This window comes from Chaetomium globosum, genomic scaffold, assembly GCF_000143365.1.
Source record: "Chaetomium globosum CBS 148.51 scaffold_6 genomic scaffold, whole genome shotgun sequence".
In the NCBI taxonomy this organism is placed as follows: domain Eukaryota; kingdom Fungi; phylum Ascomycota; class Sordariomycetes; order Sordariales; family Chaetomiaceae; genus Chaetomium; species Chaetomium globosum.
In genome coordinates, this window is record NT_165981.1 from 965896 (window position 1) to 980932 (window position 15037).

A 15037-nucleotide genomic window follows, 5' to 3' on the forward strand; every position below is an offset into this window, starting at 1 on the left:
CCGACTCTTGTTGATCACGGGTGGCGTTGCAAAACTCGACGGAAAAAAAAGGGGTACTTCCCAATTCATTTCTATGCAGATTGATGTACATTGGTGTTCATAATACAACAGCCAGCCGGCTACCGCTGCCGGACGATGGCTCAGTAGGCCGCCATGATGTGACCATCCCTCATGTCATATCGAGGTTACGTGTGCCCGTTGGGGGCGAAACGGCCAGAGCCCTCACCGGTCCAACGGGTTGTGAAGTTTCCGAAGTCCGGGGCAACCACACTACCGGCGCGACGGTCGCCCCCTCATCACCGGGATGGGTTCCTCTACCTTTGCCGTAAGTAGGGCTTGCTGGATGGTATCCACACCATTAATCAACGAACCCTGGGTCCGTTTCTCCTCGTCTAGAAGCAGTGCCTGCTTCCTTTGTGCCTCAAGCTGCGCCTTCCGCTGCTCGGTCAGGTACCAATCCCGGGGGAACTTGAGCTTAGGCTTGAACTTGTGGTGGCGGGTGTCGAGGGGAAGGTCCTCGAACATGTCGGTGGGGTCCTAAACTCCAATCTTAGTATGGGATGTGAATGAGGGGCAGCTCGTCGCATCCTACCTTTGCCGTCGCAACCATCTTATCCACCAGGTCTCCCAAGTACCGCTTGTTTTGGGCCTGGTGCTCAAACCGCTCGCAGCTCATCTTGATAATGTCCTTCTCTGGGTTGTACCGGGGCCCAGCAAGTTTCTTGAGTTTCAACTGCTGGGCCGCAGTAAGATCCTGCATATCCGCGGGACAGAACTCGACCACGACCTTCCTGTCAGCGGGGTGGAATTCCCCCATATAAGTTGTGTACCGGAAGCGCAAAATCTCTTGTTCGGTGGGTGGTTGAAACGGCTTGGCGAGTTCTGGGTTGTGTTAGCCTGCTGGATCAGCCCAGGATGAGTACGGCGCCGGTAGGCTTACTTGAGAGCAGCGGCATCTCCCACACGGCAACCCGCGCGTATTCTCTGAACTCGCGGTGCTCCTCCAACTTTGCGTGGCCCATGGCCATTATGTCGTCCTCTTCGAAATCATCCTCGCCGATTTCGTCGGTGATCAGGTCCGAATCGACCTCTTCGGTATTCCAGAAGCTCTGCTTCTTAGCCCGCACCGGCCTCCGTAGCTCTGCGCTCTCCTCGTTGATCTCCTCGTTGAGTTTGTCGAACGCCTCCTGCTGCTTCGGTGGCACCTTTTGCCAGTCCTCAAGCATGCGTGTGGCCAATGCCCGTTCTTGTTCGGAAATATTCTCGTCTCGAAGAAAACTCCTCAAAAACTGGCCCGGGTTGCCAAAATCCTCCTCGACTTCCTCCTGGAACTCATTTTTGCTGGCATTGTCGGTTGGTGCTGCGGGCCGCCATTGCGTTGTCGACAGTGGCCGGCGAGAAAAAGACTGTTGAATTGCGGCAGCACGGAGGCTCGGTACCCTCCTGCTGGGCCGCAGACACAGCCGGAGGAAGTGGGCGGGGGAGGTCATGCCGAATGTCGAGGCGGATCGTGGTTCAGCACGGCTGCCGATGCACAGTGGAACTCGAATCGCCAAAATTTTGGAGTTGCGCGGGGCGCGCCGCCAAGACTACCAGCCACAAATCTGCACCGCCACACGTCATCCGTTACTGTCTTCGTATACGAATATCAAGTAACTTTACTTCAAGCCAAGCTCTCCTGGCACACCCACCAACTCATCATCTTCTAACTTCCACGCTTAGGCCTACGCAGTAAGCAAACTATCGAGGCGAGTTTTAGATAGGTACGAACGAAGTAGTCATTTTGGGGCCCTGCTGGTGCCATCCACCGCCTTGTCGTAAATATTGCTTGCCTGAGGCGGTTTAGCCTCCCTCTACACACCTTATCGATACTCCGTCACTTCGCTCTTAATTCTAAGCATCAAGGCACTGTCACTACCGCTGCGATGGTCAACGGCGTCAACGGCGACAATGGTTTAAGCTACGGCTTGGACGTCAACGCCGGCTCACAAGCTCGTAGGCAGAAACGCCAGCGAACTGATTCTCCTGTTCATAATCTCGAAGCTCACCAACCCGCAACACACCCAGCTCAGCCCGGCCGCTGTTGTTTTGTCACGGTCGGGGCGACGGCTGGCTTCCGCTCTCTCCTTGACGAGGTTAGCACCGCGGGGTTTTTCGATTGCCTCGCCAATCATGGCTACGCCTTCCTCCACATCCAGTGCGGCCCAGACCTTGCCGCCGTTGAGGACCGCATTGCCGGCCTGAGCGACGAGGCGAAACGTGGTATCTCGGTTCGCTGCTTTCGATACACGGACGACATGACCGCCCACATTGTCAGTTGCCGGGGTCAAGACAACGTCCGTCCGGCTGGATGTGTCATCGCCCATGGTGGTAAGTTTTGCTCCCGTCTCGGGCCCATCCGTGTGTATTTTGTCTTTGTTACATCACATTTGACACTTCATTTCAGGCACTGGCACTGTCGGCGAGGTACTGGGCATCGGGGCCCCGCTAGTCGTCGTCGCAAACCCGACGTTGATGGACAATCACCAACTTGAGCTGGCCGAGACTCTCGAGGCCCAGAATCTAGTCGTCCATGGGCACATCGGGTAAGCATGCCCTTTTCACCCTTCAACGCGTAGTTGTGTCGTTTTGTTTTGCCACAAAGGCTAACCCACCATGGATAGATCCCTTACCACCGCCATTCACCGTGTTGCCGAGCGAATTAACCAAGGCAGGTTGGACGTCCTGCCGCCATACTGCCCGCCGTCGTTCCCCGTTCCCGCTGCCGAACGCGTTACCCTCTTCGATTGGATGGTACTAACCTGCTACCCAGAGGAGCTCGCGGCTCAAATGCACGTTGCCGATCTGAGCCGTGCCGAAGCAGAATTTGAAGCTAAGCTACAGCAGCAGCACCAACAGTCTGCAGCCTGTGGCAATGCACCTATCGCGGCGATCAACAGCCAGGCGGACAACAGCATGCTCCAGCTCGATTAGGGATACGAAGCTGGAAATGCCACGGCGTCTGGCGCTGGTGGCAATACGACGAACAACAACAACAACAACAACAACAGCAACAACAGCAACAACAGCAACAACAGCAACAACAGCAACAACAGCAACAACAGCAACAACAACAACAACAACAACAACAACTATACCCCTGGCCCAGCAACCAATGGCATGGTCTTGCCCAACTAGGGCTTTGCAGTTAACAATCATGCGATGCCTGGTATTGCTGGCGCAGCAGAGGGCCGGAGACTGGAAGAGTGAAGCCAGCTCATCGACCTCAACGAGGCAAATGTGCGGCTCCTCGTGGTCAGCGGATCTAGTAACCATAATTACTGCGGCTGCCATCCGATTGGCAATCACCAAGCTGTCCTAGGCGCCGTTTTGCTGTACGGTTGAAACGGCGTTTGGGGATCGCCAATATGAGGAAAAGGACAACGTGGAATGGCGGATCTACGCGAGGGCTACTGGCGGATGTTGAATTACCGTCTTGCTTGGTTGAGCTGTGTCAAGTGCGGGACAGTTTAGTCCCGGTATATTGGGGCATGAAATCTGACAGTCCGCTGGTGTGCCGCGACTTTTCGACGGTATAGCTTGCGTCTTGTTCACAAGAAGGACTGGGTAAGTACTTGACGAATGGCACGACCCAACCTCTCCTGTCATAAATCGGCGTTTACCAGGTACCTCTTGGGTTTGGGCGCTTTCTCTGGATGGCATATCCATAGAGCTCCCCATCGCACAGAAAATAGGTCTATCTGATTTCATGTTCAAATTCGCCCTCGCTCGTGATATAATCATAGTCTACGCTCCGCCGTCAACCGCAACCCCAACCCAAGATACACACACACACCCAACCCGACAGCACCACCTACTCATTGCAGCCCCTTAACCCCCCAAATCTTAACCGCCGCGTCCCCACCCGTACTCGCCAGCCTTTCGCCATCACCCCCCACCCACGCAACGCCGTACACGCCGTCCTTGTGCGCGTTCGCCACCTTAACCCGACTCCCAGGCTTGGCCAGGCTCCACACGTGCACGTTGGTATCTAGCGCGCCGCTGGCCGCGTGCGTGCCGGCGCCGTTCCACGCCAGGCTCAGCACCCGCGCCGTGTGCGCCGACCACCGGTCCGTCGCCACCTCCCATTGCGTACCGCCCCCTGTCTTGTAGGCTACAATTTTGCCCGACGCGTTGCCCGCGGCGAGGTGTGCGCCGTCGGCGGAGAAGGCCAGCGCCGAGATGGCCGCGGTCGAGTTGGTTAGCGTGTGGGAGGGGGTGAGTTTGCCTGAGGTGCTGTCGAGGCTGTACACCTGCACGGTGTTGTTGGCGGCGCCGACGGCGACCCATGAGCCGTGCGCGGCGATCGCGCCGGGCGTGTAGTCCGTGGGGAGCTGGGTGAGGAGCTTGTCGTTGGCGTAGACGGCGATGCTGTCGTTCAGCGCGACGATGGTGCGGCCGGCCGTGATGGCGATCCCCTTGGGTTGGGAGGGGAGTTTGATGGATGTGCCGAGGAAGTTGCTGGTGGATTCCTGGATGGTGCGCAGTGTGTCATCCCAGCCTACGCTGAAGGTTTGGCCTGCGCCGGCAGCGAACTGTGTCACTTGGTTGGAATGGGCCTGCCCCTCCACCACGACGCCAGCGCCTGTAGATACGTCCCAGCTGCAGACCTTACCGTCGAAGCTGCCTGTGGTGATGATGTTGCCCTTTCCTTCCGACGCCACACCTAGCGCAGTGACGCTCTTGTTGTGTCCCTGAACAACCTTGGTAGGCTTGTCGCTACCCTCCGTGAGATAGTTGAGGTCTCCGTTTAGGCCCAGGCTAATGATCAGCCCGTCACTCCTCCCGTGTGGCCACACCACGCCAACCTGCTGGTTGTCGACGCTGACACTCCCTTCCTCCCCAATCCGCCACGCCCGCGTACACTCGCCCGACCCAGCGTCCCACACCCGCACCGTCTGATCCGCGCTCGCCGTGACAAAGCGCGTCGAGTCCTTCGCCCAGCTCACGGCGAAGATGCTGCCCGTGTGCACGCCCTCGCCCACCTGCTGCGTCGGCTCGCCCGTCTTGCCATCATACAGTTGGATCCTCTTATCCGCGCCCACTGTGACCAGGGTATTCCCATCCGGGCTGAACGCGGTGCCCAGCACAAACCCCTTGTGCAGCCCCCCGGCCTTGTTGGCGAACTTGAACGGCGCGCCGTGCAAGAAGCACATGGAGCTGTCGTCGGACACGGTCGCGGCCCTCAGGGGGCGCTGCTGGCGGATGGCGACGGCATTGATGACCTTGCTGTGCCCGCTGACCTCGCCCACGCTGTTCCCGCTGTCGGCCGTGAAGCAGTGGCCGAAACGCTCGCGGCCGTCGCCCACGGCGATGACGCGCTGGCTGTCGCCGTCCCAGGCGAGGTCGGAGATGCGGCCCGAGATGATGGAGTACTCGCCCTTGGTGTTGACAGCTTCGACGGCGTCCCACACGCGCACCTGGCCCGAGACGTCACCCGAGGCAACCCAGAAGCCTGAGGGAGAGAACTTGGCGACGGTGGTGGTCGTGGTGTGGCCGGTGTACTGCTTGCAGAGGGAGGGTTCGTCGATGCTGCGGAGGAATATAGACTTGCCGGACTGCAGTTGGAGGTTAGACGAAGGGCAGGTGGTGCCGTAGTGTGGACCGGGTGCTCACCGCATAAGCTATACGCTCTCCTTTGGCGTCGCATGAGAGCTGTGTCGGCTGGCCCCGCGTCGTTGCAGGGGCCGCAGCCAAGATCTTTTCGAGCTCGATCGACATAGTTTGGAGGATGTAAGGTCGGGGCTGAGGAATTCGAAAGCAATTGCTTAACAATCAGAATGCTGTTGACAAAAAAGGAAAGCTGAGTTGTTTGGGTTGAGTGGACTTGTTATGAGGAAATAGGAAGTGGGATGATGGAGCCTGGGATTCATGGAGGGGCACGGAGGGGCATCAGAGAGCATCGTCAGGGCAGGGGTTGCGTGGTTGCGGGGCAGCAATGCAAGCTGACGCCTAACACAACAACCGAAACCCCTGATTGGGTCGCTGGGTGGCTGATGCTCGGTGCCTGTCACAACCATGCTTCATTCATGCTGTGAGCTTCCAAGAGCCGTTTAGTTACTACCAGGCATTATGAACTCTGAATTTGCTTGGTACTGGAAAAGAAGTAGTTTACCTAACCTCCAAAGTATCTGGAACACCCAACACTACTCTTATACCATGACGTCACTCAGTTTAGCTGGACAGAGCTTAAGGTAGTCTTCGATTACATCTAACCCTAACTTGCTATCATACATGAGAAGCCAGTTATGCTTCTTATCATCAAGCAGCGACACGTTAAAAGAACCGCTCGTCCCACTCCCGCCGCATCGAAAACGCGCTGACCTCACTGCGCGTATCCGAACCACTCACACGATATCCGTCAAACTCGAGCATCGTGTTGTAGAAGCCAATCTGCCCGACAACCTCGCCATTTCCAAGGAACTTGATGTAGCTCCCGTCGTCTGTCTCGGAGTGCGCCCCACCCTGGCTATCCTCTCCCCGCCACTCAAAGTATAGAGGTTGGTGGGAAGACGACCAGGGCCGCTCGTCCAGGCGAAGGATACCCGACAAGGGGCCAATCTCAAAAGAACCCCATAGGGCGTCGCCGTCAAGCGTGAAGATTATGCCCGAGTCATACTCGTCGTCGGCATGTGCGTGCGGGGCGGTGCAGCGCAGTTGGTACCGACCGTTCAACAGGCCCAACGGAGGTAGTCCTGAGGGATGGTACCCATCGTCTCCGTCATTGTCGTCAAAATACGATGGCGGCCCCGGGTAGGGCGGCGGAGGGCTGCCGATTGAGTCCCAGTGAGAGGGAGTGGCGTCAAAGCGAGACGCTTGGGGGCTAGCCGCCGTCGTGCGGCCCTGGCTAGCTCTGTCGAAGGGGCGAGAACGCCGCGCCGTCTGGCGGGCGACTGGCTTGTCGGCAGACGCGGGGGACGCAGCAGGCGTAATGCGGGACGAGGCTGACATGGACGCCCCCGCTCGGGCGGTACCGCGCCGAGCTGTCTGTTTCTTGGGTGGAGCTGTCTGAGTCGGGTTCAATGTGGCAAGCGCTCCGTTTTTGGCGGTAGAGGCCGCCTTTTTGGTAGCAGGAGCTGGCTTTTTGGTAGCAGGAGCTGGCTTTTTGGTAGCAGGAGCCGGCTTTTTGGTAGCAGGAGCCGGCTTTTTGGTAGTAGGAGCCGGCTTTTTGGTAACAGGAGCCGGCTTTTTGGTAGCAGGTGTTGTTTTGGCCTTCTTTGCCACAGGCCCAGTCGGTGCAACTTGGACGCTGCCCTGGGGCCCAATAGATAGACTGAGGTTGATGTTGACATTGGTCCCCGAGGAGGCTCCGCCTTGGCTATCATCCGCTTTGCGCTTGGTGGGTTTCTTAGCAGCAGTTGCTGTCGGTCCCAATAGCTTCGCAGTCTGCCTGGCTTCACGTTCTCGCTTGTTCCACTCCTTTTTCAGCTCAGTTTCCACCTTGAGGATGTGAGCCGGCACAGTCAGGTTTCCCTTGCCGACAGCGTCGAAGAGCCTCATCTTGGCAGTCCCTTTGGTTTTGGACGGCGGCAAGCCATAATGAATGAGTTGGGCCTCATACCAATGAGCTGGGCGGTCTTTCTGGCCGTCGGTACCGTCGAATACGGCCTTGAGCTCCGGGATGGTCGCGCGGCGGTGACGATTGTTGCCACTGGCTTCCACATGGAAGTCGCCCGAATAAGACCAACCATCACGCGAGCTTGGGGGAATTAGCGACATGTTCGGTTTCTCAGACGACTGCTCTGGCAGAACTACCCGGGAGGCAGCCGATGTTCAAGAGAATAAAAGGCAGTAATTAATCCGTGTCCGAGTAACAAAATCGCAGGACTTGAGGGCGGGGTAGCTTTACGCATACCCAATTTCATCCGATTGGCGTTAGTTCTGCAGTTGCTTTCTTTTGCAAATGAATCAAATGAGGATTTGCAGTCGCCCACGGCGAGGCTAGGCGGTGTCACGGTACCAAGCCTGACCTGCTTGGGTCACGTGGGCAACACGTGCCTACGCGACCTGGACCCATACTAGTAGTAGTATCTCCTCTCCGTTAGCGTCCCCTTGCGAGAGCTTCCTCTCTCCTCATCGCACAACTCAGTCATTAGCCAGAACCTGACCCTGTCCCGTGACTCCCCTGACCACGCCCCGTGACAGGCGGTGGTAGGCCTCAGCACCCATCATTACATCACATATCAATAAATATGAGAGGGTATATTTCAACTTTAGGGTTGGGTTCTTTCGACTGTAACTCCCATATATAACCCTAACCCCGGGTTAAAAAGGTACATCCAGCTTTCTGCCACCCGCTGCACCGGCCCATCCAGCATGAATTCTGCCGGCCCAACCGACATCTGCCTTTTCTACCCAACCAAGCCAAACTATCGCCGTCATCTCCGCGCCAGCGATCACGATCGCCAACAGCCGGAATCAATTGCCCCAAGTAAGCGCTATCGATAGGGACTGCTAACTAATATAGCTACGTAGTTAGCCAGACCGGAGGGCAGTTAAATCGATCAATTCTGGCCTCTTCGAGCAATTAAAACGATCTCATTCAATTGAACGTCGGTTTGCGTTGCGACCGACCGATGCGACCGGGGCTGACCGCCTTGAAAGTGGGGCGAGGAGCAAGTACCACAGTCGAAAGAGCTCAAACCTACAGTCAAAATATACCCTCTCATAAATATTTACCCAGGAGTCACATCGATGTGAATTAAGGTTCTTTAGGAATGGTAATTAGCAAAATATGGTCAAAATCCAATGTTGTGGGTTCAAACAAGGCGTGGGGGATGTACTTAGGTATCGTGCAGTGTATAAGCGGCTTGGTGCCGACTTGTAACCGAGCGTGAGGCAATGGAAGCCAAGACTTTGCGGCCTGGGAACCGGCCACCGGCTGTGGCGTCAAAAGCTCGGGCTCCCAGTTTGTCGCCCGTGAACTTAGCTAAGTCAAGTGCGTCGCGATTTGGATCACCCAACAAATACCAAAAGTACTTGTATAACTACTGCAAGCTTTCACACTCAAAAGCCAACCGCTTTGCTCCCCATCGTTCAGCCATCCATTCACTTCCGTAAGTAATCCTCGTTGTTTAGTTCCATCTCTCCCTGCCTCGGCGCGCGACTCGCGTTTCACGAATCCGGCGCGCGCAAACCCCACCCCTGCAACCTGAATCACTGACACCAAGAAGGAGTTCTGAAACCAATCCATAGACAGACCCGAAGACGAACACAAGATGAGCTCACCTAGAGACGAGGAGAAGCCGCACGATGAAACGCGCGATCACGCCAATGGCGACAACGACGAGGTGCGACGCTCCCGGACCGATGGTCTTGCTGCATCCCGGCCGCAGAAGAACAAAAGAGGAGGCTAACCGGTCGATCAGGAAGAGATATCGGCGATGAAGTTGCGTGTCGCCGAGATGGAAGCCGAAGCGGCCAAGCTCCGGGAGATGCAGGCGTCGCTCGACCAGGCGCGCCAGGACCTAAGCGAGGACAAGGAGGATATCGACAATCGGAGTATATTCGTCGGCAACGTCGACTACTCCACGTCGCCCGAAGAGCTCCAGGCGCACTTCCAGAGTTGCGGGTCTATCAACCGCGTCACCATTTTGCTTGATAAGTTTACCGGCCAGCCGAAAGGGTACATTCCGCCCAGACGCCCTCCAGCTTGGTAGTAACGAGTGCTAACGCAAGCGTTGGCAGGTACGCATATGTAGAGTTTAGCGAACCCAACCTTGTCGCCCAGGCTCTTGTTCTCAATGACAGTGTCTTTAAGGGAAGGAACATCAAGGTGGAACCAAAACGGACGAATATCCCAGGCATGTCGCGTGGACGTGGTAGAGGTGGGTTCCGCGGCGGCCGTGGTTCTTTTGGTAGGGGCGGTGGCTACACGAGAGGAGGATACCGCGGAGGGTACCGGGGCCGCGGCCGCGGATTTACGCCGTATTGACCTCAGGGCGTGCCCAGGGCAACATGCCAGCCAGCCTTCCAGGTTGTACGATAAGAGCCGGGAAGAGCTGTCTTTTTTTTCTTCTCTTTTCTCTCTTCGCTTCACCTATGGGTATAATTTGCTTTGTTTGCTTCGGCAAGGCGTCATGGGATTGGGCAAAAGAACGGAAGGTACGCTCAGCGCATTTCGACTTATCATCGGCATTTAATTGTCGCCCCTGGAGCCCATGCAGAGGATGGTGACGGATACGGGGTTCGGCAATGGTCTCTAACTAAACACGGCGAAAAACGAGGACTGGCATTGGATACACGGAGAGGGGCAGTCTACCTAGGAGGTGCTCGTCAATTGCAATGTAATCACAGTGTTTGGGCCGTCCATCGTATGAGAGCGGAGCTCCGTTATGACGGGCAGGCATGGGAACCTAAGCTTTGGCCGAAAACTTGACTCATGAGCGTGTATGGGTTCTTCGCTGCTCCAGCTTGAAGAGCCCCGGCCGTTCATAGGTTTCCATGTTCTATTCGCTGCGGCACGACCATGGGGTGTATGGGGTGTTAGCCAGGATTTCGTGGGGGAAATCAATGGCAAATCCACTGCAAGCAAACTAAACAATTGAAAATGTCACCAACGTACCGAGTTCGTAGTTCTAGGCTCACCTATCTGCTTATGATGTTTTCGCCCCCAGGCCTGCTGGAGTGGCCCGGCCAGTGGCGGGGCAGTTGCAGGCGCGCCCCTGTCTCGGTCGCCTGCAGGGCTGCGAACGCTTGTTAAACGGCCCACTCAAGCAGCCAAAAGATGCCCGGGCGTCCTAGGTATTGCGCCCAAACGGAATCTGGAACCCACCCTTGTGAATGGCACTGGTTGAGGGCTGCTTGTCGGTGCATGAAATCCGTCTTGACACAAACACCTCACAAACCATCCTGATAACCGCTTCTCGTCAGCGCTTGCTCAGACCTTCCGTATTTGCTATTTTACCGCTCCGTCATCCCAGAACAAGACTACTTCGTGCCGCCCCCCAGCCACAGCGTCACCGCTTACTATTCCCGTTGGCCGTGGCCGTTCGAGCCCAGTGATTTAACGTTATCAATAACCAACGGTAACTGACCAACGAGGTCCCAAAGCGGGGTGTCCGAGCAGCACAGCCTCATCACTTGCACCCCTCGACTCTCAACTCGATCTTCGACCGCCGACTGCGTCCCTCGCTCGCTCTTTCTCGCACATTCGGCTTGTGCCGCTCTCGACGTGTCTGCTATCCCCTTTTCGTCCTCTCTCTCAGTGTCGCGCCCGCGCCCGCGACCATCCATCGCCCACACCGATCGCGCCTGTCGCTTCCCCACCGACTCCCTTCCAGCTCGTGTCCGACTCCCGGCTAAGCATCAGCCGATACTCGGGTTGACCGCCGGCTTGGTGGGCGAAACACGGCGCCAACTTGTTCGGTCTGACTTGCACTTTCGGCCACCATGAGTAGCAGCCGCATGGATGCAGGGCTTCCAGCGTATGTCCCGACTCCCATCTGCCAACAAGCCTTTCGGCCGTTTGTCCCTGCGATTCCGAGGCGGGGCTATGGATGAGAAGAATGTTCGCTGACTCGACGTGATGCCAACAGCCAGCCGAACCTGCGCGTCACAAGTAATCAGCCCATCGCGATCGGAATCCATCCTGCAGCTCTTCCGCTAACCCGACCATCTAGTCATCGCCGCCGATGGCTTATACAAGCGAGATGTCTTCAGTGCGTTTTGCACCCTTTACTAGATGATCTAGTGACTCCCAGTTGCTGATTATCGACGGCAGGATTTCCCGACCCGTTTGCGGTCGCCACCATCAACGGCGAGCAGACGAAGACGACGCAGGTTTCTAAGCGAACATTGAACCCGTATTGGAATGAGAGTTTCGACTTGTAAGCGGTACCTTTGCTCGATGACGGCGATGTGCCGGACGTGAAGCTCACCCCCATGATAGTAAAGTCAATGAGGACGGTATCCTTGCTGTACAAGTCTTTGACCAGAAGAAATTCAAGAAAAAGGATCCTGGTTTTCTTGGTGTGATCATATTCGTATCGGGGATGTCATGACTGTCGTCGATCGGACGTATGAACATCTTCTCTTTCTCGTCTCCAACTCTTTTCGTCCCAACTAACGCAAAACCAATCCCTTTGTAGACCAGATGCTCACGCGAGACCTAAAAAAGTCGACTGATAACCTTGTGGTACACGGAAAACTCATCATCAACCTCTCCACCAACCTGGCAGCACCTACTCGCGTGCCGCAAGCGTTGACGGCATCATCCAGCCGACCCTCCCTTCTTAGCCCGCAGACTTCGACTATCTCTAACGGCGACCGTGCCTCTGAACGACCTTCATCGGCCATGTCGGGTCCGAACGGCACACCGGCACTGGGCGGCACGCAACTGTCGATCCCCCATCGCCCATCGAGCTTAGTATCGACGCAATCAACTACAGCGCCGCCTCCGCCTCCCATGAACGGTTCGGCACACCCCCGACAGGCGAGCAGCACGCTCAGCCCCTTCGAGGATTCACAGGGCCGGCTCCCGGCTGGGTGGGAGCGTCGGGAGGACAACCTCGGGAGGACTTACTACGTCGACCACAACACGAGAACGACCAGCTGGACCCGGCCGACGGGCTCGTCAGGGGCGGCCGAGGCGCGCGTCGCCGAAGCCAACACGCAGGTCGAGCGGCAGAGACACCAGAACCGTACGCTACCCGAAGATCGCACGGGATCGAACTCGCCCACGCTGCAAGCACAGCAGCAGGCAACCCAAGCCGCCAATGCCACCACCATGATGCACACGGGGACCACGACTGCGGGGACAGGCGAGCTTCCCCCGGGCTGGGAGCAGAGGTGGACCCCTGAAGGTAGGTCATACTTTGTTGACCACAACACTAGGACCACGACCTGGGTGGATCCGCGACGCCAGCAGTACATCCGGATGTACGGTGGGCAAAGCACGACGAATGGTAGTATCCAGCAGCAGCCGGTCTCGCAGCTTGGCCCCTTACCTAGCGGGTGGGAAATGCGGTTGACGAACACGGCACGCGTTTACTTTGTCGATCACAACACCAAGACGACGACCTGGGACGACCCCCGACTCCCGTCCTCGCTCGACCAGAATGTGCCGCAGTACAAGCGTGACTTCCGCAGGAAGCTGATCTACTTCCGGTCGCAGCCGGCCATGCGCATCCTGTCAGGGCAGTGCCATATCAAGGTCAGACGGTCCCATATCTTTGAGGATTCGTTTGCCGAGATCTCGCGGCAGTCGGCGACCGATCTCAAGAAGCGGCTGATGATCAAGTTTGACGGCGAGGACGGCCTGGACTACGGTGGTCTCTCTAGAGAGTTCTTCTTCTTGTTGTCGCACGAGATGTTCAACCCCTTCTACTGCCTCTTTGAGTACTCGGCGCACGACAACTACACGCTCCAGATCAACCCCCACTCGGGGATCAACCCGGAGCATCTCAACTACTTCAAGTTCATTGGGCGGGTGGTCGGCCTGGCCATCTTCCACCGGCGTTTCCTCGACGCCTTCTTCATCGGGGCGCTGTACAAGATGGTGCTCGGCAAGATACGTGGTGCTGGCCGACATGGAAAGGTGTGGATGCCGACTTCCACCGTTCGCTACAGTGGATGCTGGACAACGACATCTCGGGCGGCATTCTCGAGCAGACCTTCTCAACCGAAGACGAGCGGTTCGGCGTCATCACGGTCGAGGATCTGATTCCCAACGGGCGTAACATCGACGTGACCAACGACAACAAGAAGGAGTACGTCGACCTAATGGTGAAGTGGCGAATCCAGAAGCGCATTGCCGAGCAGTTCGAGGCATTCAAGGAGGGCTTCCAGGACTTGATCCCGCAAGATCTCATCAACGTGTTCGACGAGCGCGAGCTCGAGCTGCTGATCGGTGGTATCGCCGAGATCGATGTTGACGACTGGAAGAAGCACACCGACTACCGCGGCTACACCGAGTCGGACGAGGTCATCCAGTTCTTCTGGCAAACAGTGCGGTCGTGGGATGGCGAGCAGAAGTCGCGGTTGTTGCAGTTCACGACGGGCACGTCCCGTATCCCCGTCAACGGGTTCAAGGATCTGCAGGGTAGTGACGGGCCGAGGCGATTCACCATCGAGAAGGCGGGTGAGCTCGGCAATCTGCCCAAGGCACACACTTGGTGAGTTTTCTTATTTTTTTGGTGTTCGATGTTAGCTGAGGAGGTGATTCGCTAACGCTGTATCTAGCTTCAACCGCCTGGATCTTCCTCCATATAAGACCTTGGAGATGCTACAAGGCAAGTTGACGATGGCGGTAGAAGAGACGATGGGTTTCGGGCAGGAGTAAAATCATGGCGCGGGCTGGTTATGGATACGGTGCCTTTCCACAAGCACCCTAGTGTTTTGCATCTTTTGATGGTGTTGCGTCGGCCGTGGTATCTTTTTTTTTTTTACCCATTTTACTACTACGTCCCTCCCTGGTACCGTACCATCATTCGTTCTGTCTGTGTGGACAGGGTCTTACCCTGCGAGCAATGCTGTACATAGATGGATGGGTGGATGGATGACGAACTCTGTTCGGCGCCAGTCTGCCACGTATGCCTTCGATACGATGCGCTGGAACACGCAACGTGATGGGTTCCCAGTACCGAGTACCGCATTGCTGGGACGGAAGCAACGCAGCGCATATGGTTGTGTTGAATACATTCTCTTGAAGGCTGGCACGGGGTGTGGAGGGGTCGCGTGGCGTTTTTTTACATAGGGTCGTAGCAATGACGGAAGTACGATAGCAACTTGCTGCTCTTTCTCTCGGGATTTCAAGAGACCTCTTTGTGAAGACGCGCGTGAGTGGTGGAGGGGTCCGCCGGTGGTTCAGTTAAAGCCATCATCATCCTATGCTCCTCAGATGGTTGGTTCCACGACAGCGGATACCTACCTACCCCCTGACTGGCTCGCTCCCGATTCCCGTCCCGATTAGATAGGCACCGCCGGCCCGCGAATCGGCCTTCCGGAGCCAGGGCCGGCCGTGGATCTCTCTCTTTTGAGGTGACCGCTTCTTTCTTGC

At 56.8% G+C, this 15037-nt stretch overlaps 6 protein-coding genes across 6 annotated transcripts; 3 read left to right on the forward strand and 3 right to left on the reverse strand.

The window, feature by feature from the left end:
- Positions 1-169: 169 nt before the first annotated feature.
- Positions 170-1490, reverse strand: CHGG_08652 (uncharacterized protein; the record flags this gene model as incomplete). Its single annotated transcript, XM_001226578.1, has 4 exons — positions 170-312; positions 372-537; positions 593-882; positions 941-1490. The coding sequence occupies 4 exons, from the start codon at positions 1488-1490 to the stop codon at positions 170-172; spliced, it is 1149 nt and encodes a 382-aa protein (XP_001226579.1).
- Positions 1491-1925: 435 nt separating this feature from the next.
- Positions 1926-3191, forward strand: CHGG_08653 (uncharacterized protein; the record flags this gene model as incomplete). The annotated part of the gene is made up of 4 exons (XM_001226579.1): positions 1926-2370; positions 2447-2585; positions 2664-2793; positions 2940-3191. The coding sequence occupies 4 exons, from the start codon at positions 1926-1928 to the stop codon at positions 3189-3191; spliced, it is 966 nt and encodes a 321-aa protein (XP_001226580.1).
- A 666-nt stretch (positions 3192-3857) lies between these two features.
- On the reverse strand, positions 3858-5760 carry CHGG_08654 (uncharacterized protein; the record flags this gene model as incomplete). Its single annotated transcript, XM_001226580.1, has 3 exons — positions 3858-5364; positions 5416-5597; positions 5656-5760. 3 exons carry the CDS (start codon positions 5758-5760, stop codon positions 3858-3860), a joined length of 1794 nt encoding a protein of 597 aa, XP_001226581.1.
- A 555-nt stretch (positions 5761-6315) lies between these two features.
- CHGG_08655 (uncharacterized protein) lies at positions 6316-7758 on the reverse strand (the record flags this gene model as incomplete). Its single annotated transcript, XM_001226581.1, has 1 exon — positions 6316-7758. The coding sequence occupies one exon, from the start codon at positions 7756-7758 to the stop codon at positions 6316-6318; it is 1443 nt and encodes a 480-aa protein (XP_001226582.1).
- Positions 7759-8355: 597 nt separating this feature from the next.
- CHGG_08656 (uncharacterized protein) lies at positions 8356-9973 on the forward strand (the record flags this gene model as incomplete). Its single annotated transcript, XM_001226582.1, has 5 exons — positions 8356-8470; positions 9053-9095; positions 9239-9329; positions 9408-9664; positions 9727-9973. 5 exons carry the CDS (start codon positions 8356-8358, stop codon positions 9971-9973), a joined length of 753 nt encoding a protein of 250 aa, XP_001226583.1.
- A 1457-nt stretch (positions 9974-11430) lies between these two features.
- Positions 11431-14320, forward strand: CHGG_08657 (uncharacterized protein; the record flags this gene model as incomplete). Its single annotated transcript, XM_001226583.1, has 8 exons — positions 11431-11465; positions 11577-11599; positions 11661-11699; positions 11762-11867; positions 11930-12009; positions 12129-13537; positions 13609-14153; positions 14221-14320. 8 exons carry the CDS (start codon positions 11431-11433, stop codon positions 14318-14320), a joined length of 2337 nt encoding a protein of 778 aa, XP_001226584.1.
- Positions 14321-15037: the final 717 nt, after the last annotated feature.